General features: G+C 42.8%; 1 protein-coding gene across 18 annotated transcripts in view; it reads left to right on the top strand.

Annotated features, from left to right (window-relative positions):
- SOX6 (SRY-box transcription factor 6) overlaps positions 1-26,197 on the top strand; it is a 1,055,545-nt gene that overhangs the window by 427,214 nt on the left and 602,134 nt on the right. For all 18 annotated transcript variants that reach the window (XM_069623758.1, XM_069623756.1, XM_069623746.1 and 15 more), the window contains one exon: positions 1,935-2,145. In XM_069623758.1, coding sequence (XP_069479859.1) covers positions 1,935-2,145 — 211 coding nt within the window. The remainder of the gene's footprint in view (positions 1-1,934; positions 2,146-26,197) is intronic.

Raw genomic sequence — 26,197 nt, 5'->3', positions numbered from 1 at the left:
CACTGTCTTGCTGAACGGATATATTCTCATATAATGATTTGGTGAGTTATCTCAAATAGGCCGAGCAATTGGGCATATCCCACATCTGTGTCCATCCCCCATCTTGGGTTTATAGTCTTTGCCAACTCCTCCTTAACCCTTAAGTGCTAAGGGCGTTTATGTTCATTATGGATTCCCATAAGGATTTGTTGTAAGCTCAGCCTACTCCAGCAGTTATTGTTTATGTTTGTCAACAAAATCTTATAGCGCTTAAGCCCATAGCCATCAAAGCGCGGATATGGACACATCAGACAAGAAAAATGCCACAGGACGAGCTAGAGGAAAAGGGAGTGATATGGAGAAGGAGGAATATGTTAAGCAAAGAGCAGGGTCTTTATCCTTTTATGAAACACAGATAAATTCTGTTCCGTATGACGATTGGCTGGAGTGAATTCCAAGACTTGGCTGCATACACAGGGAACGAATGCCCCCCGCCCATTGTCCGTTTGACTCTAGGACATATCAATCTGAAGTTTTCTGCACACCTGGTTGAGCGTGAGCATTGTTGCAGCTTTACACATTCTTTCAGGTGGCGTGGGCCAGACAAAAACACACCTATGCACTAGGGTGTTCAATTTAAACGTGATTCTGGCAGGAATCGGGAGCCAGTGAAGATCCGTCCTAAAACAGGGCACATGCTCTCTTTTAGGGACAAGCTTTACAATAGGAACCAAATCGTTTTGGAGAACCTGAAGCTTTTGTAAATTAATTTAACTGGCAACGATTACTGCCCTTACGAGACTTTCACACATTTTCGGGGGGAAACAAAAGGCCTACAAGCCTTAACAGCTGCACGTGATATTGAGATTTTTTCACAACCCTGTCTACTTGGGCATCAGCTCGCAAAGATGCCTCGAAAAAGACACCACAAGTTTTAACCTTATCTTGCACTTCAATCTCATTTTCTTCGATATGAAAGCTAGAAAAATGAATGTCTAACTTTTCATGGGCCTGGGAAGAGCCAAAGATTAAAAACTCTGTCTTCGAGCTGTTCAAACATAGCCAGTTGGTAGTCATCCAGTTTTTAATCATGCTGTAAACCTTCTGTACTTTATCTAAATCCAGTAGATTAGTTCTATGAGGGGCTAAGTTAACTCACACTTAACTCAGGTCAACTCACACTGCGTTAAGTGTGATGTGTCAACCTGCAGAGGTACAACCTGCTACTATTAGGTATTGCCAATCCTAAAATGGGGATGGTCTAGTAGGTCCACTGTAATACTGCAATCCAGTCTTCTTATTTATTTTAATGAGGAGAAACACCAAGCCCTGTTTCTATTGTGTTCACACTTCATCTAACACACATGTCATACATAAATTCAAATGGGTAAACATCTACTATTATTGCTTTGCATAATGCTTATGCTATTGATCAGGGTGATGTTGGCTTTGTGTAGTCATCATTTAGAAACTATCATTCAAAATACACTGTCAAGTTAAAACTAGTATTTGTGTGATCATCATACCTTTTTGAAAAGCATGCAGCTCCCTCCAGGAGAAGGTAGAAATAAGGCATTGCACAATGAAAATGATTGTCACAAATATAAAAATAACAAATGCATATTAACACACATCCATATGAGGAAAACCATAATGGAAAAAAACTGTGCCTTAAACTGGCAGCAAAACTACTAGACAATCTATGTCTTGCAACCACAGAGGCAACCCAGCCGATTGCACAGCCTACTCCCATAAGTCAGACCCGCCTGCATTGATAGATGGATATGGACAATCGCTCTAGTTGTTGCAAGAAAGTATTAGACAGCCTGTGGTCCAGCACTCAGCATCTGGATATATGTTGTGGGTGTTGGGGTTGTGGGTGGAATCTGAACTGTTGCATTGCTTGTTTCCGTTACCTGCAACATCCCCATATTCATTGTGTCTTTTCATTGCAGGAATCAGAGAGCAATAAGTTATGTTCCCTATATTCCTTCCGCAATAACTCTACCTCACCACACAAAACTGACGACGGGGGTCGCGAGCGCAGTGAGCTAATGACCTGTGTTAATTTTGGAACACCAGAGCGACGTAAAGGAAGCCTGGCAGATGTTGTGGACACACTGAAACAGAAGAAGCTTGAGGAAATGACAAGGACGGAGCAGGAAGGTATGTGTGGGCCCGGATGGTGGAACTGTCTGTGTTTAGATGGTATCTTCTGGACAGGTGTGGGTATTGAGGGCATAATTATAGCTGGACGAACTGTTGATCCCAAGTTGCCTGGGTAGTGAAAATCTAAGAGACATGGGAAGGTAAAATGAGTATCCCTGGTGTCTTGGTGTTCTAAGGCATTGCCCTATGAGATGAGTCTATGTTTTGGAATGGGAATGTGTATGAATTGTTCTCATCCTTCAATTGGCAACACATAGGTAAGCCGCGGCCCTATGTTAAAGATGTGTGGTGCTATGACCACACAATAGTGCAACACCCTCCCAAATGTTGCATTTGAGTTGTCATTTTGGGGGATAATTGTTTACTGAATATGTGAATTTACTAAGATTGGGAAGGACTTGTTGTTAATTATTTTGTTAGCCATGAAACGTTTTAGTAGGTTCCAGTACTCAGAACTGTCCTATTTGTGGGGTACAGTTGGGTTACCAGAAAATACAACTGTACATCCAGGTATGCCAAAGCACCTTTGGATATCCCAATGCACAGATGTGCTCCCTAAAGCATATCTGGCTACATCAACACTAATAATGCACATCTGAATGCACCTTTTCTCATTTGGATGCACAGAAACACACCTGGATGTAATTAAGTATATCCAGATACAATGGTGATATCCCAATTCAGCAAAACAAATCCAAGCAGACACATGTACCGATATTGATAGACTAATGCTCACCTGGATATGCCTAAGAATATACGTGTGTACAATTTAGATACATACAATAACACAGGGCTACACCAACACGCACCCGAAAGCCCCAGTGCACATCGGGATAAAACAATTCAAATTAAGGCAAGCTGATATGGTGCTAATCAATACACCAATATATGAGTGAATGTACCATTTGAATGTGATGCAACTGGTATCTGCATATGCTAGTGCTCATATGGGTTTGGAAATGTATATTAGGATACCGCAATGCTCAACTTAAAACATAAATGCACATCTGAATATTCCCTTGGATTCTTAATGCACCAATTTATACATTTAATATAGGTAATCCTGTATACATCCACATGTAACAATGATATATAGATCTCTGCGGCATTATTAAGATATCACAGTGCAAAATCATGTATACCAATGTAAATCTGACAATACATCAATGACACCGCAATGCATTTCCACACAGAACAATGCACATACACCCAGGTGCAGCAATGCACATGGGTTTAGAGGAAGAATAGCGCCAGACTACGGGGGGCATTCCCACGGACTGCCAGCCACACTTGATAACCCCAACGTCCCGGTCCACACATGCAGATCTAGAGACAGCATTGCACATACAAATGGCAACATATGATCTCAAGGGCTGAGTTTCAATGCTCGTCAGATGTGTGAGTTTTCACAGAGTAGTGCAAATGTAAGAAACTGCAGCCTCCAATAGAGCTGAGGCAAACCATGCTTTACACACACAGACACACACACATGCGCGCGCGCGCAGGGTTTATCATTCATCTTTCTGAGGCTGCACCCCATTAAAAAGAAAACGGGTAGCCCTTGTTATTTAGACAGCAACACACCTGCAAACCCTGTGGCGGCAAGCTCTGTCTAAAAAAAACCTTGTTAACCGGAAATATGTGGGCTAGCATAAAATGCGGCACACATTTATTTATTTCATTTATAAAGCGCGCAGAAACCCGTAGGCATCATGGCGCTGTCCTTAAAACCTTGGAACCAAACATACCGCACATGTGATACGTTCCTTTCACTCAGTTCCAAATCCCTGAAGGCGCTTAACAACTCTCCTGTAATGCACTCCCCAGAATGAGTCTTCTGGGGGGAAGGCCCCTGTTGATTGTAAAAGTGAAGCACCGTGCTGATAGGCTCTGTAGTCAAGCGCCGTGTGCACCATTATCCCTGGCTGTAGGAGGCAGATCTAAACCTAGATAGCTGAGCATCGTGAAGAGCGTGCTTCCTGGACACCAGATATTACTACTCTCCCACGGAGGGCTCTCCAGTTTCTCAGGGTGGGCTCTCTAATGAGAGCATCACTTGAGCCTCTGCGACAAAGCGAGTCAACAGGCCCGGCGCGGGAGAGCGTGACCCAGCTGCTTAAACCTGATTGTTGTTGGATGTAAACGGTCAAGTGCTGCTTCTAATCGAGGACCGTCTGTTTCTGAAGAGATGTGGGAGTGCTGCCGCATAATGCACAGCTGTTTTACTCTCACTCTAATAGTAGATATTCAGCTAACATCATGCCCGCTGCCTCAAATGCGCACGTAAAATATGCTGCGTTTCAAGGGGTAAATACACTTCAGAGTCCAGCTTTCCTAAAACAGTGTATGTGGTTTCATGACATGACATGTTGTGGGTGCTGGAGATTTTCAGTGCCTTGCCTTCGGTTCTAATGTTAGTTTTGTGCAGCATGAATTGGGACTTTACTTTTCGAATGCTGGGGAAAGGGGGAGAAATGTACAGGCTGAGTGGCCCACCCCTTTATTCCGCCTTCCACCAACGCTAATATTCCAGGCCTTGGGAATGGGAATTATACAGGGATAAGCTTGATGTCAGTTTTAGTTTGCCACTAGAATTGAAGACATGAATACAGTCAAGATATCCAAAATACCCACCCTCCCTCAGACCCTTTACCCAAGACCTGTCCATTCCAGATCTGAAGAGCGGGTTCTCCGTCACAAAAAGCGACAGTCAGAACATCGGAAGTCTGGAGGATATTTCTGCAGCCGCCCATTCTGTTCCCTTCTTTTTTGTAGCACATCCCAAGGATGCTGTTTCCTTGATACTGGAGGCTTTTCACTGCATAAATCCCCCCTGCCATGCCAACCCGGTCCTGTGCCCTGTTTGGTTTCTTATCAATGGACTGGCCCTATCACCATCAGTATGACAAAAAAAACCCCAGGGGGGAGAGTTCACATGGAGGAGTACTATATTAATTTAAGTACCCAATTATAGGAATAGAGGTGGAAAAGGAAAGTGGCCCAATCATAACAGATTCATATTTTCATATTTTAATAATCATCACAAAACATTATAAAATTGCATAATATATAAACAACATAACAACAATAAAATAGATGAATTAATGTTAGTATAAAATACTTGTCAAATATAATACATTAAACCATTCAATCGCAATTTAATTACCACAATTCATGACCCAGTATTAATCAAGGTAAAGCATCACTGTCTCATATTTTTGAATTTCATTCGAATAATAAAGATGCTGTTGAAAAGAAAATTACTGCCAATGGAATAAAGTGCTAAGTGCAAAAGAGTCATGAGTGCCTAATCAAGATAAAGCATCACTGTCTCATATTTTTGAATTTCATTCGAATAATAAAGATGCTATTGAAAAGGGAATTGCTGCCAATGGAATAAAGTGCTAAGTACAAAAAAGTGCTAAGTGCCTACTGTACATACATGGTCTTCAAATGTCATTACAGTTTCGGCGAAATCAACCTATCTGGCTCAATTAAGTGAGCCAGTAGTCGCCTTCTTCAGGGCGCACTATATAATGCAAATATTAATGCTAAACTTTTAACAATAACACAGTAGTTCTCACAGGTGAAACTTTAGACAATTCAAAAGACTTGATTGTAGATCTTGAAGTCTGTTAGAAGCCTTAACCCTTGGTGAAACACATTAAAACAAACAAATAAGAAAAAACACAAAAAAACCATATGTTAGAGTAAAACATGAAATGAAAGAGCCTCCTAATACTCGCCACCTCTAGCCATTAAAAGAAAACCTAGAGATATATATTCACCTAAGTTAGTCCACATATGGTGCCGAAAATTATACTTGTTTCGAATCCGCCACCCAAACAGGACTGGAGATGAAAATGAATTTACATCTAGAGAGACAAAGATATGAAGCTTGTGAGATATCACAAGATTATCTCAAACTTCAAATGCTAACGCACAGTATCCCCTGTCTCCACAGGGAGTAGATCACTAAATTTCCTTCTGTCACTAACCTTAAAGTATTGAATGTTTCAGAATCTAGTCATGTCACCAATGGACTAAATTGTAGATAGAACTGGAAACATTCCAAACATAAGGGCCTTAGACGATGTTAGGTCGTGCCAAAAGAAAAGTCCAAGAGGTGCAAACCTTGGGTTAAAAACCCTAAAGGAAAAACGTAAAAAATTACATTTTGGTAGTGCAAGCAACTTGGCTTGCAAATGATTACATGCACAAGTGCATTTTAATTTGAAACCGAAAACATCAAAATTAAAATTAAAGAGATTCTATCCGGTAGGTAGCCCCGAACCTCTAAGAATTAGAATGTTAAAAGTGATGTTTACGGAAAAGATGGATAGCTGCTTTGATAAGACAAAAGCCACTTACACAGCCAAATCCATGTTTGCAAATGAAATAATTAGTCACCAAATAATCGAAACAAATTCACACAAAAATGCTGTCGACGTGTGCCTATATTATCCAGCAGATGTAAAAATTTCTACAGATTAACAAACTGTAGTTGTCCTGGACATTCACACCATTTTAAACTGTGGAAGCCTACATGAGCCCGCCGCAGAGAGAGGCTAAAAGATACTATCATCGCAACTCCCAACCTCACGTGGATGCACTTCTAACCCGTATATTAATAACGAAGTCCTCACCTCGCACAGCCTCCTGAATCGTCTCCGCAACAACCGAAGTAAAGGCACGCCATCAGATGTTAGATCCGCGGCTGTGTTTATAAATACACGCGAGAATTAAAATAGAAATGGGACTACGTATATGAGTTTATAAATACACGCGAGAATGAAAATAGAAATGGGACTACGTATATGAGCCCTATGTCCCGTCGATACTAAAAAGGGACTAGATTCACCTTGCAAAGGTAAAACAAACAAATGCATACCCGCAAGTGTCACATGCGCGAAAAAGGACAAGAAAGCACCAAAAGGGCTACCTGTAGGAAACCCTGGTCCCATGAGTACTAAACAGTGATCAAAAATGACTACTCAAGAAACAGGATGCGAAAAAGCACAGAAAAGTACAGTGCAGAGGCGAGCCAAGCAAATTTATATTTGAAGAAAAATCTTACTGCCACTCAATATATAAATCAAGGAACACGAATTATTATGTGTGATAAATCACACAAATAATATCACCAAAAAGAATATTGAATATATATGTCAAAAGTGTAATAGTCTGACTACAGAGCATAAACAGAGGATACAAAAGGATTCAAGCCAACAGATGTACATCCGTAAAAGTTGTCCTTACTGAAATAGAATGCTCGAAAAAAATCCTTTTATTTTTATTATTAGGGTATACAATGGAGCCATTCTTCTTGGCGATTAAGTCCTGTTTCATAGCTAGTGGTGTTGTACATCCACCATTGTTCCCTTTGCGCCAAGCGAGCTGCTGTGTTATTGACGTCAGTACCATAGACTTTTTCCAACACGCACCATTTCAAACTATTCGTGTCATGATTATTTTCAAGAAAATGAGAAACTAACGGGGCAGACACGATTTTATTTCGAATTTTAGATTTGTGTTCGCCAATTCTGGTTTTAATAGGCCTAGATGTTCTGCCAATATACGTTTGAGCACAGGGGCAAAATATTACGTAAATAACATTTTTAGTGTTACACGTAGTGTGATGTTTAAGATTCCAATTCTTTCCATTAATCACTACAGAAGTTCCGGTGATAGAAGAAGCACATTGGTTACAGAAACCGCATGGAAAGTGACCTTGGATGGGCTTGACGCCCCACAGTCCTGTCACCGTGTTCAATTTAGGTCCAATACTACACCTGTCAGCTTTAGTAAGCCAACTTTTAAGGTTCTTACCTTTCTTGAATGCAAAAATAGGTTTTGCAAGTTCTGGATTATTTAGTTGGAGCAGGTGCCAATGCTTCATAATACTTTGTTTAATCTTATGGTGGAAAGTATTGAAAGTCATGGCACAAACTAGCCGCTCCTTAGTGATATCTTCCCGAGAGTGTTTCTCAAGGAGAATATCACGATGTTGAGATCTAGCTCTTTTTCGAGATTGTCGAAGTAAATATTTAGGGTAACCTCGCTGCTGCAATCTGTATTCGATAATGTTTGCCTGGGTCTTATAGTCTTCAACTTTAGTACAATTACGTCTAGCCCTAAGAAACTGACTATAGGGAATGCTCTTACGCAACGAATCAGGATGGAAACTATCGAATCTTAAAATAGTATTCCGGTCAGTTTCTTTTCGATACAAATCGACGATAATATGGCCCTCTGAATTCTTGATTAACAAGTCCAAGAATGGCAAGTCCAAGACCTGATGATCACATCCCATTTGGACCACTGATCAAAAGCCCACGTTGACATTCAGTATTGATTCCCCGAACGCATTTTCTTCCTTAGTTCTGACTCTTCTTATCTCCCTTTGAATGCTGTCTGCCACGGTCCTGCGATTTCTTGCATTGACTTCAAGTGCCACAACCACTTTGACCCCAAGCTGTATTCTCACTTTTTCTTTTTTTGGATTGATGCCTTTACGGCAAAGCCCTGCTTTCTTCCACCCATCGATGCCTCCCCTTTTTCGCCCATGATGCCTTGCATGTTAGCTGTAGAAAGCGCTTGCATTGTCTTTTCATTCTGTACTTGATTTCCATGTTTACAGACCTGCAGATCACCTCCTGTGGTTTGCTGATAGTTGTCATGCTATTTACCTTTTGTGATAATGTGTGCATTTCTATCATGAATGCTCCCTTTTTGTGTTGAATGGTTTATGGGCAAGTTTTACCTTTGAGGGCAAAGAGCAAGAACGAGGCAAAGGTGTAAAATGACTGTCACCTATGCCCCTTAGTAATAATGAGGACTCTGGTGTTCTTAACTGGTACATTCATTCAGCGAACACATTTCCGTCAGCAACATACTATGAAAGTCCTCAGACTGCGTGTTGGCCTTATAGTCTGACCTGTCTCATCCTCAAAATCACTTTTGCGCTTGCATCTCAATGCCTCGTCGAATTGCTGCTCTCAGTCAAACCTGTCGTGTATTATGTTTGTCCGTGATGTGTCTTCGCACAAACCACCAACCTCTATGACGCGTTGTTCCTCTCGTGAACCCCTCCGTGCATTCTTTCTTTATTTTGATGTCCACACATGTAGGTTCCCAGGCCATGAAGGCAGTATCCATGAGAAGACTTGATAGCTGGCAAAGGGTATAGATTGGGCTTCTGAAATTCATGGAATGTCATGCAGTGCTTGCCCAGAATGCTGAGGTTTGACTGGTTGGAGCATGAAAGAGTCGGAACATGTTTCAGCCACTCACAAGATTCTCTTCACTGATTTCCGGTGAAGGATACCATGTTTTTTATGTGTGGCTATGATAGCTGTGGCAGTGAGGGCATGCGGTTATAGCAAGCTCCACAAGAACGTGCACATCCACATCCGTCACAGCACATAAGCCTTGTGGAGGACGTGGACTTCCACGTTCTTTACCAGGTAAGCGATGAGCGTTGCTTGTTTGATCTTCAAGTGCTCGACTCCGTCCATTCCGATGTACCTTCAGAACGCAGCTCCTCGCTGTGCTCAAAGGATGAGTCTCTCCTAGCCATGCCACCCTCAAAGCTTCTTTCGAGGAGCCTAAAACATTTAGCACTTCCTAAAAGGATTTCTTGTCCAATAGCTCTCCCCTTTTGTCCATCTCCTAGTTGTTTGAAAGATGGGTGAAATGGGTATTATCTGCTTGTGGCACAGAGGTGGGTGCGCGATATAGGTGGGCTCATTATATTTCTTACATGGCTCTTTCAATGAGGTAAGAACTCAGCCTTGGTCCAATACCAGCTTGCACTTCACAAGTTCGAATCCCCTCATTGGCTGACTCGACTCCTCTTGCTTCCAAAGTCAACAAATCGAGTACCATTAAATTAGGTCATGTAAATAAATAGCTGTTATTACAATATGTAGGTTCCCATTATAAGTTTAGCGGATTTGCAAATGGAAACACTGCATGCAATATTTCCGAGAAGGCACCGATGTGTGACGCATGCCAGGCTGGCAGTAATGGATTGGGAGTTCAAGAAATTGTGCATCTAGTATTTCTGAAAATCTGCATGCATTATTTTTCCATTTTATTTTTGAGGATGGAAATGGTCTATTTACAGTGGCCAGTCATGCTATCAGCGCACATTATAGCCTTTTTATGCCTTAAGGTTTTGGAAAGGTAGGCAACCGAGAGGCCTACTTTTCAACCCCTATTCTTTTTGCCCATACAAAACATTTTTTTCTTTTTACTGCACTGAAGGGTAGCGCTTGTTTTCGGATAGTTTTGAAACATTTGACCTCCAGCTCTTGTGTAAAAAAATTTAAGGTCTATTATTAGGTATTTCAACTCACCGTACAGCGCAGTAATTGCAGGATGTGGAATTATTACACAATTCTTATGCATTGTTTCCTGCCCAAAATCGTTAGGGTAGTAAATAAGGGCCTTATAAGGAGGAAGAATCGATCATTAGTGACACATAAAAAGGTATTATTATTTGTAATATTATTATTCATGTGCGGGCAAAGCAGCATCCCGCGCCCTGTGTGGAGCGTTTCAATCTTTCTGGCAGTGCATACACTTTCCCGTTCTGCTTATATACATTTTCACTTCAGCTCCAATTTCAAATTGTTGCGCATTTTCTAGGAGCCAATTTCAAAATATGTTATTGGGTTGCAGTGTTGGACGAGGATGCCGGGAATTCAAGTGCATGTTGTCAGACATCGTACTTCCTTCTCGCGTTCCACATTTTCACCAAGCTGCAAGGAACATGCGCATGCCCCCAAGTATGGTGTCCCACAGTGGACACAAATCGAATAGCGGTTTGCAATCCAATAAGCACGCTCTCAAGCGGTCGGGTACTCGAAGAACTAGCCGAGTAAATCAGCACGTCCAGTTATATGAACAGCTAAAGGGCTTCTGCAAACAGCGCGCCCAGTGAATAGGGCTTGCCCTGCCAAAAGCATCCCTCTGTCCCCAGCCAGGGACCAAGACTTCTCCACAGGGCCAAAACATCAAGATTTTTGAGCTAATATTTTCACAGACGCCCCCTCAGACTGCCATTCCAGTGACGTGGCTGCTTTCATAGCTCGGCGCACGCTAATAAAAGATTTAGTTGTCGTCATGGTAAAAAATAAATAGGTCTTACACAGAGCCGCGATTGCGTTCAGTCTGCCAAGGCAGTTAAATGCCACGCTGGCAATGCGTAGTGGCGCGTGTCTTTTAAGTTTGTGTTCTTAAAGAATCATATTGTATGTTAGCTGAATATTTGGGGCCAAATAACAGCATTTGCAGCACGGTGTTGCCGGATGAATAGAAATCCTGCTCTCCCTTCAGCAAGAGTACCGTGTTACTGTATAAAACGTCAAGCCCAATTCTGGCACAATCCTATTGTAACGCTCTCCGTCTGCTCTTGAGCTAGGTTCGCGCTATAAGCAATAAAATGCACCCATGAGTGGGTGTGTCTATGCTCCTGCACGCCTCTCACTGGGCCTGATTCACAGAACGTTTTCCTATGGGATTGCGCCATTATAAAAGACTTCCATGAATCAGCCCCACTGTGTCTTAGGACGAGCGTGCCTTCGTTGTCCAGTCCGCACCACCTAAGCCACATGCAGCGAGTGCTTGCCACTGCGCCGCGATTGATCCGAGAAGGCTGCCTTCTTGCGTCTCCGAGAAGCTCAGCCAGTGTTCATCATATCTCTAATTGGGGAGGGCACATGAGTGATTCCCTTCGGAATCAGTGCCAGTGCAGCTTCATGGATGAGCTGGCATAGGATGCTCGAGCAGCATGCCATCTGGCAATCTTCTCCTGGCCATACTGCGCGGTGCCATGTGCTCAGAAATCTCAGCTCGACACCAGGAGTCTCCCTATACTTCTAAGCGGGGTTCCAGGAGCAGATTCTTACATTTCTCGTTTCATTCTGACACTTGCTATTTCCTTTGAAAAAACAGATTGTTTTTAGAAGCATGTTTCACTCTTTTTCTTTCTTCACATATGTTTGTGTAATTCCTCGGAATGTCTGTGTCAGAGTTTTCTGTATTAATTATCTGTTTCCCAACACATTCTCTCTCTTGCCTTTCTCTCTCGTTCTCACACTCTCTCTCTGTCTATATTCGCTCCCTCCCTTTCTCCCTCCCTCCCTCCCTTTCTCCCTCCCTCCCTCCCTCCCTCCCTCCCTCCCTCCTTCCTTCCTTCCTTCCTTCCTTCCTTCCTTCCTTCCTTCCTTCCTTCCTTCCTTCCTTCCTTCCTTCCTTCCTTCCTTCCTTCCTTCCTTCCTTCCTTCCTTCCTTCCTTCCTTCCTTCCTTCCTTCCTTCCTTCCTTCCTTCCTCCTTTCTTTCTTTCTTTCTTTCTTTCTTTCTTTCTTTCTTTCTTTCTTTCTTTCTTTCTTTCTTTCTTTCTTTCTTTCTTTCTTTCCTAACTTTGCTCTACTTTGCTTTCCTTCCTTCGCATATCAAATCTACCTCGCGCCCCAGGCTCAACACTACAAGTATGCCATTCATGTCGTGAATGTAATCAACATGGACATATAAACACGACATATGTTGCCTTGATCTGTGTCTATGTAAGCACATTTAATGACGTTTAATGGTAGAAGACTGGCCTAAGCGCCTTCTACCAGGCAGCGAGGGATGGGGGATGGGAGTCAGAGCATTTGAACCTTGGAATGTTTGGGGGAGCAGAAAGAGGGGAGAATCAGTAGTGGTAAGTTATTGAGGTTAGTGGAAGACACGTTCAAGACCAGATGGCATTTAAATAAGGAAATGGCAAGACATTTATTTATGGGGTGCTTTTATGTATTCAACAAATATTAGCACCCAGGGTGGGTGCAGCAGCCAATCAGGGTACACCAAACACCGGCGGAATAACACGATCCAAACCTTGGTTTGAATCAGGATGTGCACTGCTCACACCATGCAATCTTTCCACCAGCTCTCCACCATCCCCTCGCCATCGCCCTCCCGGTGACCCCCCCCGTACACTTACCTGTTGGTATTTCTGGACGGCCGCGCCCCTTCTTCAGATCTCCTGGCCGACCATGGAAATGGGCTTGGAGGTCATTTTGGGTGAGTATTTTCCTCGAGCATTTGGCCCGTTCATTGAAACAAATACATTGCTATAAGCACCCCATTTTTTAATCCATGGCTGCTAATAGCAATGATCAAAACCTCTGCGGGCTTCAAGAGCGGTAACGGAGCGCGGGCCGCATTAAGACCCTCACAAAGCATGAGTAAAAACGATTGCTATGTTTGACAAGGCTACTGCTTGAAGCTGGGTGCAGCAAATTATTTCACAACTTGCAAATTACACAAATGCCGGTGTGCCTTTGGGTGTGCATGGTATAGGATTGCCTGTTTGGATGAAAAACGACTTGTTAAGGTTTCTAACTACCATTACATCCGCGGGCAGTTCGCTATCTGACAAAAATATTTCTGTCTGAACATAAAGCATTCGAGAATGTTACAATACTAACTTGTACCCGTTCGATCAAAATGGCGGGGATAGGGCGCTGCTCACTGACGTCAAGCGGTGGCTGGCATTTCCATGGGCTTGTGTGTCTACGGCAGTGAGCTTTCATTTTAGTGAGCTGCACCACCCACCCCCCCTGCCCTTCCCGCTGTTTTGCAGCGAGCCCTAAAAGGGCCTTAAGTGCCTGTGACCATGGTAATGAGCGGCCATGTCTTTTTAGCGCGGAGGGCACTGCATTAGGCTGAATAGCCACCGTCGAGGCAAGAAGACTATTAGACGGGCAGCGGTAAGTACGGTTAACGATTTGTGTCCACTGCTTATTTACAGGAAATTGTGAATGCCTTATTTATGGAGTGCTCTCCAGACAGCACTTGTCAGAATAAAAATATTAACACCAAGCAAAATGTAATACTACGGAATAAAAATGCGAGCTGGGCAGTTTAGAGACTCGGCTAATTAGATGCAGGGGTCTCTAGGCCTTTCTAACTTTTCATCACCTTTCCACATGTTGATGGCTTCCTGTTTTTCCACCCCCGGTAGACGATTTCGTGGAGATAGGCTATCCTCACTTAAAACCAACCTGACAAGCTCATTGTTGACTTTGGAATGACTGAGCCATTCAGAGGCTAGCAAAGAAAGGAAGTGACATCATGGTGTGCCCAACTGGGCCTGTCCTAAGGGAGAGCCGGTTGTGTCTGGAACTGCACGATGTCACCTCTTTCAGAAGCTCGACAGGCACGGTAATGGAAATGGACTCAAGTACACACAATCTGACAGGGCTTCCATGATTCCCCAGCCAAGCTTATTAATCCCTATAACATGTACACTGAGGAAACAGAATTCACTTTTTGGGCTGGATCGGTGCAAAGCTAAAGTAGTTGTTTTAACAAAACTATTTAATAATGCATTAAATAGGTTTAGCATTTAAAGCGTGTGCTGCTCACACCTGCAGCTGGAATCTGGTCAGAACATATTCACCCACGCCTGATTTCATCCAAATGAAAGCTGCGAGGATGTTGACTGAGGTCTTTCTGCTTTGTCTGGCCTTACTTAGCCCCTGTTTCTATCCAGCATCCAGCTACTTGGACATTTAACAGCATGGCGAGGGGGCAGTCTTAAATATATATTTCTTATTGTGCAAAATGCAATGCTATTCTCTTGCTGGCCTGGACGATGCAATTCTTTGTAGTATTCGGTTACTTGAAATTTGTATAGTGCCTGCTTCTATTTGTATGGGCCTGTCTAACGACAGCGACATCAGCTGGAGCGGGAAACCTGAACCCTCCATCAGCAGGTAGTCGCCGAGCATGACAAGCTACAGAGATGCCGAGAGTGGGGCGGTTGTGAAGCTCAGAGGGGGGGGGAGACAAGGAAGCAAAAAAACAGACCCACGCGAGAGCCAAACAATGAAATGCGGCCCTTGACAAACAAAGGTACCAGGGTGGACTGGAGAGGGGGGAGCTTGCCGGGAGCGCAACCCTTAAGTGAAGGGACTTGTGAAAACTGCTAAATCGATTTTGGGACATTGGAAAAACAAACGTGCAGATCTCCTGAGAAACCAAGGAAAGTCAGTGGAGATATTAAGCATGAGGCTTTGAGATAGCCGGAGAAAGTATCCTACGAAGGATGGAAGAAGTTGCCAAAGTGAACTGTTGAAGAGTGGGGGAATCCCTTAATGAGAGACTCTGAAAATCACTATGAGTCAAGATTATATGTTACACCCAGGGGTCAGAGAAAGAGCCTAGTGGGGAGACCCCAGGAGTGGTGGTGCCTCACCCATGATAAAGATATAGCAAATCCCAGAACGGTTGAATGGAAAGAGGGTGAACTACTCAAACTCAGAGGAAGGACTGTAAGGGCTTCACTACAAGTGAGGCGGTAAGAGGGTTAATGGCGCCGGTAAAGGTGCTGGCGCCGTTAACCCTGTGCCGCCTCATTATGAGGACCCCTCGCGGGACTCGCTTTGGACATCTGGTCAGACCAGACGTCCTTTGTGGGTCCCGCGACGGGACCAGCATGCTAACAACGGACCGTCATTAACGGGCCTGTTGTTAGCATGCTCCCCATTCCCATTGAGCCCTATCGGGGCTCAATGGGAATGGGGATGGTCCGGGTTCCCTGAATGGGGAAATACCGGGCCCTCCAAAGTCGGAATGGCCCGTATTTCCCCATTCAGGGACCACAGACTCGGACCCGAGTTTGGAGGCAGCCATGCCTTCCCTTACTAGGGGCATGGCTACCTCCAAACTCGGAATGAGGCCCTAAGAGTCTTTCTTAAGAAAACCATTAAGGAAAGTACTGAGAAAACTGATAAGGAATACACCATCTTGAAGATCAGACCAATGGTTTAGTTGACATGAGCTCATAAATAAGATCCTGAGAATCATAACAGATCATCATAATGAACAAGTTTCTGGAGGAGGACATTTTCATATCTGATATATATAAACCCTGAAGAAAATCCTCAATACAAATGGCCGAATGGAAGCAGCCAGGAGAGATATATTCTTTTGGCAAACTTTAATTATGAGTATTAGTGGTAGGGTCAAGTAGATTTGGTTTTGGACAGAGTTACATTTTGAGTTTGACGTCCTGATGACAGATGAGCACCTTTAGTTAGTTTTGTTTGGTGGGGAACATCCCTGTAGCAAATAGTGTAAGATAGGCATTTTCTTTGTTATTTTGAGTAAAAACTGAAGACATGTCCAATATGTTTCAGGCTCCTTCTTCCGAAGCACCGCAGTGGTTTCTCAGGCCTTATGACCATCACACATGAAGATGAAAGAAAACATCGTCCAGAGCTTCAATTATTGGATACAGCTGAAATACAACAGACACAAGTGAAGCTAACTCAAAACTTGCAAATTTAACAATAGATGATCATTGGTGTGCTTCTGTAACACTTCATGGATGATGCCGCCCTCTTCTAAGAGCTCTAATATCTGGTGTTATGATTATTCCATATTATGGTACGAGATTGATCGACCATAGAAGGATGACCGGCTAAGTGACGGCGGGACTGAACTGTATGGATTGCACAGTGCACACATGTCAGAGAGCAGCTCTTAACTTGTGAGATGTCCACCCATGCACTGGCAGTGAAGGGAGAGATCTAGCCATGCCCAGGTCTGAATGTCTCTGGTTTGTGCTGCGTGAATACAGAAATAGACGATTTCTTATCACTGCAACTCAGTGTCACTGGCCAGAGCACAGGCCAAGTTACCAATAGGGGCCTCATTACGAGTTGGTCACAAAGGGATACCGGGCACCGGTAAGGACACCGGTGCTGGTAATCCCTTTGTGCCCTATTCCGAGTTCCCTTAGCGGGTCCCTTCCTTAAAGCCTGGTTTTACCAGGCGTTAAGGATGGGACCCGTTAAGGGACTTTAGAGCTAATAACGGTAGCGCAATTTGCAGTACCGTTATTAGCACCTTCCCATTGAGCCCTATTGGGGCTCAAATGGGAATGGGAAATGGCTTTTTCAATGGGGACTTACCAGTCCTGCAAAGCTTGGAATAGATCGGTAAGTCCCCATTGAACGAGGGCGGACTTGGTACCGGTATTGGAAGTAGTCATGGCGCTAATAGTGCCATGATTACCCCCAAATTCGGAATGAGGCGACTCTTGCCCTCTCCTTGTTCTGTTTGGTATCTAACTCCTCAAGATGGTCACGCATGAGCTGATGAACCTTCGAGTGCAGGCACGCATAATTCAAATGATTATATATGTTGGGCCTCCATAATCTGAAAATCTATTTGCTAGATGTGTAGAAATGTTTTGTCCACTTGTGTCTGCACTTCACACACAATTTGTATTTGATTTGAATTTTTAAAATGTAGTTAGAGCTCTAGTATCCCTCAAAATTAGGTTTCCTGGCACTTGAAGGAAGGGGCAATGCTTTTGTGTTTGTGACAATTAAAAGAACAGAAAACAGTGAAAGCAGAAATGAGAATGTCTTGAATAAATGAACAAGAGATTGAGACAAGACGACGTCTAGTAGCAAGGCCAGTCGGACTACGGGCACGTGGAGAGAGCGGAATCTAGAGTCCTTGAGTGGCCACTACTTAAAGTACATGGCCCCTCTTCCGAAGAAACCCCATCATGCAGTCAAGTAAACTCCGGCTTTCTGTGGGTGTACCAAGTCCCAAATGTGCACATAGATGTACTGCTGTGAAGCACTAGCTTTGCTGCATGCAGCTGGGACATGCTTTGGGGAGCCACTGCCACAGTTGTAAGCTCATCTCTGATTCATGGAAACAAAGTAGACTGTGCGCTCATTCCCCTACTCTCATTCTCTCTGGTTGGGGACAGGCATGAGGCACTGCACAATTCTGCCAGGGGCCTTCTCAAATCTCAGCCTGCTATGGCTTGACCCATGGCCTTATGTGAGTGTTTCTGTTTATTTTGTACATGCATGCCAGTCCCATCCCCGGATGCAGATGCCTATTCAGAACCCAGCATTAACGTGTGGGCAAATAGGGGCACAAAATGCATGGCTCACTTTGTGCCATACATCTGGGGCTGTTTCCTACCTGAACCAGTGGCTCTTTTTCCCTGAATTTGTAGAAAACTGTTTCCCAGAAAATCTTATTGAAAACCATTTTTATCATGCAAAGACTGTTTTAAAACAGGGGGCCTCATTACGGGTCCGGCGGTAACCACGCTAGTGCTATCGGCGGGTTGTAGCCAGACCCGTACAAATGTACTGGCGCCTGCCTCCCCGGTGCCATCGGCTCATTACGAGTCGGCCGCCGGGAAGTCAGGCGCTGATAAATTTGTTAATCCCCATTCCCATATAGTCCCATCTATGGGAGTGGGGACACGGACGCACCAGCACCGTTGCTTCCGTGACAGGTTTGCTTACCATGACCGCTGCTCCCGGCAGCGTCACACCTTTCGGGTACAGCGGCTCCAGCAGGCAAACACATAGTTTGCCGGTCTGGAAACAAGCGTACCGTGAGTTTACCATCACCCTTATTTCTGGACCGGCAAACTTGTCATGAGGCCCAGGGTGTTGGTACCATATACCAGCTTATAAACCTCTTTGTTACATCCTCCCTCCCTTACCTCTGACTCTGGGTGGTGTGTGCACTACGGTCACCTTACTACTTTTCTCCGGGGTGCTTTTTAAGAGTAGAGCGTGGTAATTAAAAAAAATATTTGTTTCGTTTTTGGCCTTTGATTTCTACTTATTACTTATTCATGATTGCAAAGCATTGAGTCGCCCTGTTTTATGCCTAAAACAAGCTTCTAGAAACTACATTTCCTAATATCCATATAGCCTTATAGAACCAGGGTAGGGTCAACAGGTCATTATTAAAAGTGATTATGATCCCTCCTAAAGTCTTTAGACCTGTTATCACATGATGGCAGTAGCAACAATCGATTTGCTGCTGTGGCGGTACACTAAATTATGCTAGTTTGATAGTGAATGAAGTACAAACAATGTGTTAGCAAATTAAATGCGGTTTCATTTGCTAATATTAAAATAACCATTGTTTTATGAGGTAAGCATTTTAATTGTTAATTTAAGTCAGCTGGAAAAGTTTTAGAATGAGCTTGCACTAGGTTCAATGTTAGGCTAAGGTAATTCATTACAAAAGTGAAAACATTGGTCACTTTGTTGCATTATATTAAATAAGGGTGTTGTTGAAAGACAGCTTCTTGAAAAATTGAATTGCTGATTCTTGAATGAAGAGAAAAGGCTTTCTGTTGTTGTACTGGCTGATCATTAAGTCATAATATCCGGGATGGAGTCAATATCAGCAGATATTGACTGTATTCCGAACATTATGATTGGCTCAGAGGTTACAATGTTTTCCACCTGCTAATTTAATCCCCTCCCTAAACCAAGAAGTGATATTGTGAGCAAGCTGTTTCCTCTGCCCAAGCTGACTAATGAATGAGGGGGCTCAAAGAGAGTCAGAGCCAATGATGACCAATTTCACTGAAAGACATTATCCTTTGGAAACACAGCAATCATGGCGACTGAGAGAATGGAACATGTACACATTGGTCGTTTGACGACGAAATCCTGTCCTAAATGATGTGCAATGCTTCTTGAGATCACTTCCTCCTGGTGGGGCGGTGTGTAAACTATTTCAGATGCACTTGGCAGCAAGCAAGCAGGGTTCGTGCTGTCAAACACGTTGGGTGCGCCCTTGCGTAATAAACTAAGTATGCCGTAAGGAGCCGACACCCAAGCACCATAACTGCATGCCACCCATGCAAAGTTCATCTCCCGTTCAGCTCAATGGGCCATGCCCTCTACACCAAGCACTGAATGGAACAGTCTGCAGTTCTGACACCACAAGACCACTTAGGATGGCGTAAACATGTTTTTCTGAAAAGCTCCCTTTCAGCAAGAGGCAGGTGATGCGCTGCATGATGCCCGGCATTGAAAGACCTGCCCGCATGGCAATAATCCAAATGTCATGTTTGGCAGAAATGTACCTTGAAATAAGGGACGCAAACTTCAGCAGATCTTTTTCACCTTCTGATGTCACAACTTTGGCCCATAGGGCCTGGGCGACTGATTGTACCGTGTCCCGACTGTGGAAAGCTATCCTCTTATCAGAGAATATCCCCCTCCATTAGCAGGGCACATGGACTTTTCCACTAGGTAGGAAAGGCCGGGCAGAGAGTCATTACATATAATCAGTGCCGGACTGGCCATCTGGCAAACCAGGACATTCCCACGTAGGCGGCGCAGGTTGAGTGCTGTTTGTTCAAGGTTTTGTGGTGTGAGGCGGAGAAGTGCCCCACCACAAGAGTATTGCAAAAGCATTGGCCATTGGATGAAAGCAGGCAAGAGGCTGCAAGAGAGAGATGGGCTTGAGAGTAGCGACAGGCATGTTTCTGCAGGAGGGAGAGAAGCTGCAGGTAGGAGCTTATTACTGGCTATGGCAATGGTTCTTCCCAGCTGGGGGCTATGTGGACCACTGGGAACAGTGATGGTATTTTGCGTGACGGGATCTACGAGGATTAATGGCAGTGTCGATTGTGTTTTCAGCATTGTGGACTATATGGATAACAGAAAATGCCTATGGTTTTGCGTGCTGTTATGGCTGTTTGGGTTATTGATAAATGGATTTTCGTGCTGTGGAGGCGTTCAGGATTAATAGCATGGCAATGGTATTTTACATGATCACTTTAGATCATTGGCATTGGAATGATGCTTCTACGTACTTTTGTAAAAGTGTTTATTATTAGCCAATAGTAGTCCAGCGATCGAATGTGCATAGACGGAGAGCTGAGTCAGCCCTGCCATGGTTCAGGCCTGTGAGTGTATATAACATACAGATCGCTGAAGAGGTTGGTTAATTTGTTGAGATCACTTATTGATTTGAGGATTGCTCTCTTCAATTTTTGCAGGGCTATCCATCATCTCCATATATGTGCATCATGTGGTATGACAAATTCATGCAATGATATGGCTTCAAGGTATTGATTCTATCACTAACCAGCAATCAGTACTGAACAATATGGCAAATAAAGAAATAAATATATATATATTTGCCATGAAAAATAATATATATATATATATATATATATATTTAAATGTATATTTTTGTATATATATATATATATTATATATATGCAGAGGAAATGCACACTAATATGTGCAGGTCACACTCTGCTTCACCACCCATAAAAAATGCTCAAGGCTCAACATTTTGGAAAAATTAAGGAATTTAGAATTTTATTATACAAAAAATGTAAAACGCACTGCCAACAAGTCAGGAGGCACACAAATGTGACACATTTCACGCCCTACTCGGCGCTTGATCACACACTTAAAGATTCCATTTTCAAAGTGCTTTTACATGTGCCTGCAATCCAGCATTTGAAACTCTATTTTGCTTTATAGATGATTGAGGCCATTTTAAACTAGTATTCAGTACTATGCTGTTACATTTTTATTAGCCCGTATTGCATAGTTAAAAATACTATCCAGATGCCACACTGTGCACGGACAATGGAAAAACATTCAACGTGTGAGTCTGTGAATAAGAAAATATAGGGTACTTTTTTTTGTAACTCCCAATATTTCTGATTGTGCAACTAACCTATAAGATATAGTTATATATCCATGTATAGTCTTATATCCATGTAGTAACATATAAATGCGCAGTAATTGCAACATAATCCTTGCTAGTAAGGGCATATGAAACATAAAGTGCTAAGTGCAGGATTTTCAAAACAAAACCACTGTTCGTGTTCAAAGAATATATATCTCAATGTGTCTTAAAACATACATGATATTCAATGATGACAATGTAATTTCATTGGCCATCAATAAACCAGATTCCTGACTCCAATATTATAGTCTTGGGCAAAAATGGCAAATAAAGTGCAAGTGCCTATATCAATACAGATCTGTAGATGTGCAACAATGCATACAATAAAGTGCATAATACCTACATATATAACAAAGTGATTCAATTTGTGCAAATCAGCCAATGTATAACAATTCATAGACTCAAGTGGAAATTGCATGAATGTTTCTACCACAACATCCAATCAATCTTATCACTTTCAAAAATGTGTTCAATGCGTTAAAAGACACAAACATACACTAATAAATAAGTGGTATGCTACAACAAGCCCATAAAGCATCAATGGATGGATAAGTTAATACATGTTGCAATCAATTCAGAAGGAGAAAAACAATACATACCCATAGACACTCAAGAAAAGCCAAAAATTAAATTGAAATTTAAACATCACAGTTGCAACCCAATGTCCATTTTCTTTTTTTTGCACAGTTAAACTCCAATAAGGTAAAGAGTTCCTCATCAATGCTGTGTCCATGTGGACCCTTGCTTTCAAAGTCCATAATGAATGTTGTTAGCTGTTGGCACAATTTTAAAAATTCTGTCCCCGCCTCTGGGATGTTTGTGTTCATGGGTCACACCAAAGAAGGAACAACCATCTAACATGCCACCATGATGTTCATGAAAATGCTTGGCTACAAGATAGGAACAATCATTACTCTTAAGAGCCCTCATATATTATAATAGCTTGTAAATATTTTGAATAAAACACACATGCAGTGGAATTAATTTGAGTTTAATGAATTATCTGCATTACATTTTTAGCACAAATCGACATTGCGCCTTTAAAGTTCTTAATGTGTAATTGTATATTGACACTAGCAGGTGTAGTGTTTAAGGGACTTTGTTTTGCTTTTTGTGGTTGAGTTATTATAAGGTTGATAAATAGAAATAGTCAAGTTAATATTATGTAAATTACAGGTGCTACTATTGCTCAACAATATGTATTGAATTCATCTCAATTGGGGGATTAATTTAGTCAAACAAACTGAGGTTGTGGACTGACTGTACTGCGACCTCCATACCGAACGCAGTGAGCGACTGAACTTTGTTGCCAGTTAGTTAGTTAGCTGTATAATCATATCTTGTCTAAGGCTGTGTTATTTATTGTTTCTTTCTCCACAAAAGTGTTTCATGATCATAAACAGTGGACAGAGTATGCCCAAAGAGTTACCTGTTGGTAAGTAGTGGCACTAATAAGTTAAACAAGTAAAGAGATGTTTTTAATTATTCATTTATTATGACATTATTGTAAAGGTGCCCCTAACCCACAGGCATCTGGGCGAAGCAATTTAAGACTATGGTTACAAATTCATCAGATTTAAGAGATTGGTTACAGATTCATGATTATTTCTTTGTGTTAGAAATATGGCCAAAGAATCACGGGATATTTGAATGGTGGTGGGAGTGTGTCTAAAATGTCACTTGGTATTTGTGTGAGTTTGGATCTAATTCCCTCATTACACGGATGGCGGTGAACCATGGCGCTATTAGCGCCATGGTTCATGCCGGTAAAATACCGGCACCGCCTTGGTGGAAAGGGGAATTACCACCCTATTCCAAGGTTGACAGGGCGGTAATTCCCCCTTCCACCATTGCCCTTCCCCATTCCCATTTTTGCCCCATAGGGCTCTATGGGAATGGGGAAGGCGCTAATTACGGTACCGCGAATTGCGGTACCGTAATTAGCTCCCTGGTCCCTTTGCGGATTGGATTTTTAACGCCTGCAAAATGCAGGCGTTAAATTCCCCAACCCGCAAAGGGACCTCGTAGTAAGGCAGTAAGGATTTACCGGTAGCGGTAAAATACCGGTACCGTTACACCCTTACCGCGATCCGTGTAATGAGGCCCTAAGAGTTATTAGAGGGTTGTTTAGTGGTGCAAGTGTGGACAAAGAGAAATCTGATTATTGTGCACTTTGTGAGTTTGCCCAAAGAGTAAACAGATGATTGTTCAGAGTTGGGAGTTTGGATGTTTGGCTAAAGAGTGACTGGATGACTGTGAAAGGGCAGTGGTATACTTCAGAATAGTAAAAAGTTGATTGTTCAGTGTTGGGAGCATAACATCATAATTCTGTAGTGGTCAAGAATGGTCAAGATTTAACACAATAATTGTGTAGTGGTGGGACTATGGTCAACGAGCAACCAAATGATTGTACAATATATAGGATAGGGGCAAACACGAAACTGATGGATGTGCAGGTGCAAACATATGGATAGAGAGGAAATGGATGATGTTCCAATGATGGCAATAAGGACAAAGAATGACAAGAGTTTTGCAGGTGGGAGTATAGCAATAATTATGACTGAATATGTGTTCAAAAACGGGAGTATGGCCAAGGAGTGCCCGGATAATAGTGCCATGGTAGTGGTACAACCACAGGGTAAATATTATGGTTGGAAAATGGTAGAATTAGAGCCAACTGGTGGCAAGATGAGTGTGTGGTGCCAGTGGTATGGCCAGTCAGTAGCTGCACGATTGCCTTGTGAAGGTAGTATGTCAACACTGTAGCTAGATGGTTTTGCACTGCTAGCGGTATGGCAGAATAGTGGGTAAATATGTGTGCAATGGTGGCAAAAAAACGTGTGTCCATAATCTATCACTTCTTTACATACTCACTTCCAAGGAAGAAGACTGTGAATCCCAGGTGATGCACCATGGAACAAGCATTACTTTCCTGCAAAGAGCATCTTTTTGGCATGCTTGAGTCTCTTCTCTGACTCAGTTAACCTGCTTGTTATGTAAGAAAAAGAAGAAACTAATTGAATCAATGGTACTGTCTCCTGTTGTGTGATACGGGAGCCATGCACTAGTGTAGTGCCCTGTCACTTCTGTTTGAATGGGTAATGCCACGCTGCTCAGCCAGGAAGGCAGGCGCTGAAATTATTTGTTAGGACACATGATCAAAAGATGCTCTCTGCTTTCTGCCAATCAAATATCATCTCGCCTTGTGGGGGCACACATGACATTGCTTTTTCTCTCTCATGCTCAACTGTGGGCACCTTGCCAGTTTGACATGAGAACTGTTACAAAGATATCAGAGTTTCCATTGCTCTTAAATATTACCACCCTTCAGCCGTCCAAAGGAGAACATTTTTAAATAATGCCTTATGATACATTCCCAGAAGCATTACTCAGTCTCCTTCATGCTCCAAGCACTTCTGAGATGTTTTTGGAAGCAAAAGCAAAAGTCGGTTTCCTGAAAATCAGAAACTGTTGAACAACTGTATGACAAATAGACTTAAGCAAGACGATTATTGCCTGAAAACATTGTGAGTTGCCTGTTATTAATGCGGTGTGAAGTGACTATAGTTCCTGTCTGCTCTGCTTTCTGAACGCTGAACTGTATTTTCCAAGTTGACATCATAAGTGAAAGCTCTTGTGTGCTTGTTATTTATTTTGTTTGGTTTTTTTTGCTGTTTGCGCCCACATACCTGTATCGCTGAAATGCTGTTTGCACTGTCGTTTTATCTTTATCAGTTGCAATTGGTACAATTTTTGTCTGGAAAGATTTGCTCATATAATTTGGGTTGGTAAAACAATTCTATCGGTTAAAATGGAGACTAGTTCCGGACCTGTGAATTATTTGGTGCTTTCTGGCACTGCGCTTTAAAGCCTCCTGGCTGTCCATAAGCAGTTGTCACTGTGTCTGAACCTAGAGGACAATATGATCTGCCAGTTACTGCACTATCAGCTGGTAGCCAATACCTCACGCTCATTCATGTCGCGATTCCGGGGCCCTGGCATAATCTGAATTTTGCTGAAAACCGACACTTTTAATCAGAATGGAGCCTTCATGACCTATGGCGTAGTGGACCTCATAGACTTTACTGTAACTGCATATTTTTGTGGTATTTCTATAGGAGGCAACAACCCACTCCCTCATATAGCCCACCTCTTCAGCCTTCTCACACCCCCAAAGCCTCAAAATTCACACACCAAAAAATACAGCAAAAAAGTGCAGAAACATCCGGTCACCAACTGCGGTGTTACGAATGTGGTCAGATTGGTGGACGCCTGGCAGAGCAATGGCACGAGTGACCGTCACAATCATAGTGCGAACTGTGCAAGGGGTTTCTCACCATACAGCATCAACTTTGCTCCAAAGAAAAACTGCCATTAGACTACGCCACTTTCTGAGGTGTCCTACCTACATTCAAGCAGGAAAAGTAGAGCGGTGGTGCAAAACGCTTAATTGCCGTTGGCACACATTTTTGCTGGGTATAGAAGAAACAT

Source organism: Ambystoma mexicanum, chromosome 11, assembly GCF_040938575.1.
Source record: "Ambystoma mexicanum isolate Mex_15411 chromosome 11, UKY_AmexF1_1, whole genome shotgun sequence".
Lineage (NCBI taxonomy): Eukaryota > Metazoa > Chordata > Amphibia > Caudata > Ambystomatidae > Ambystoma > Ambystoma mexicanum.
The sequence above is the reverse complement of the archived record's forward strand: the minus strand, read 5'-3'. Positions and strand labels throughout refer to the sequence as shown.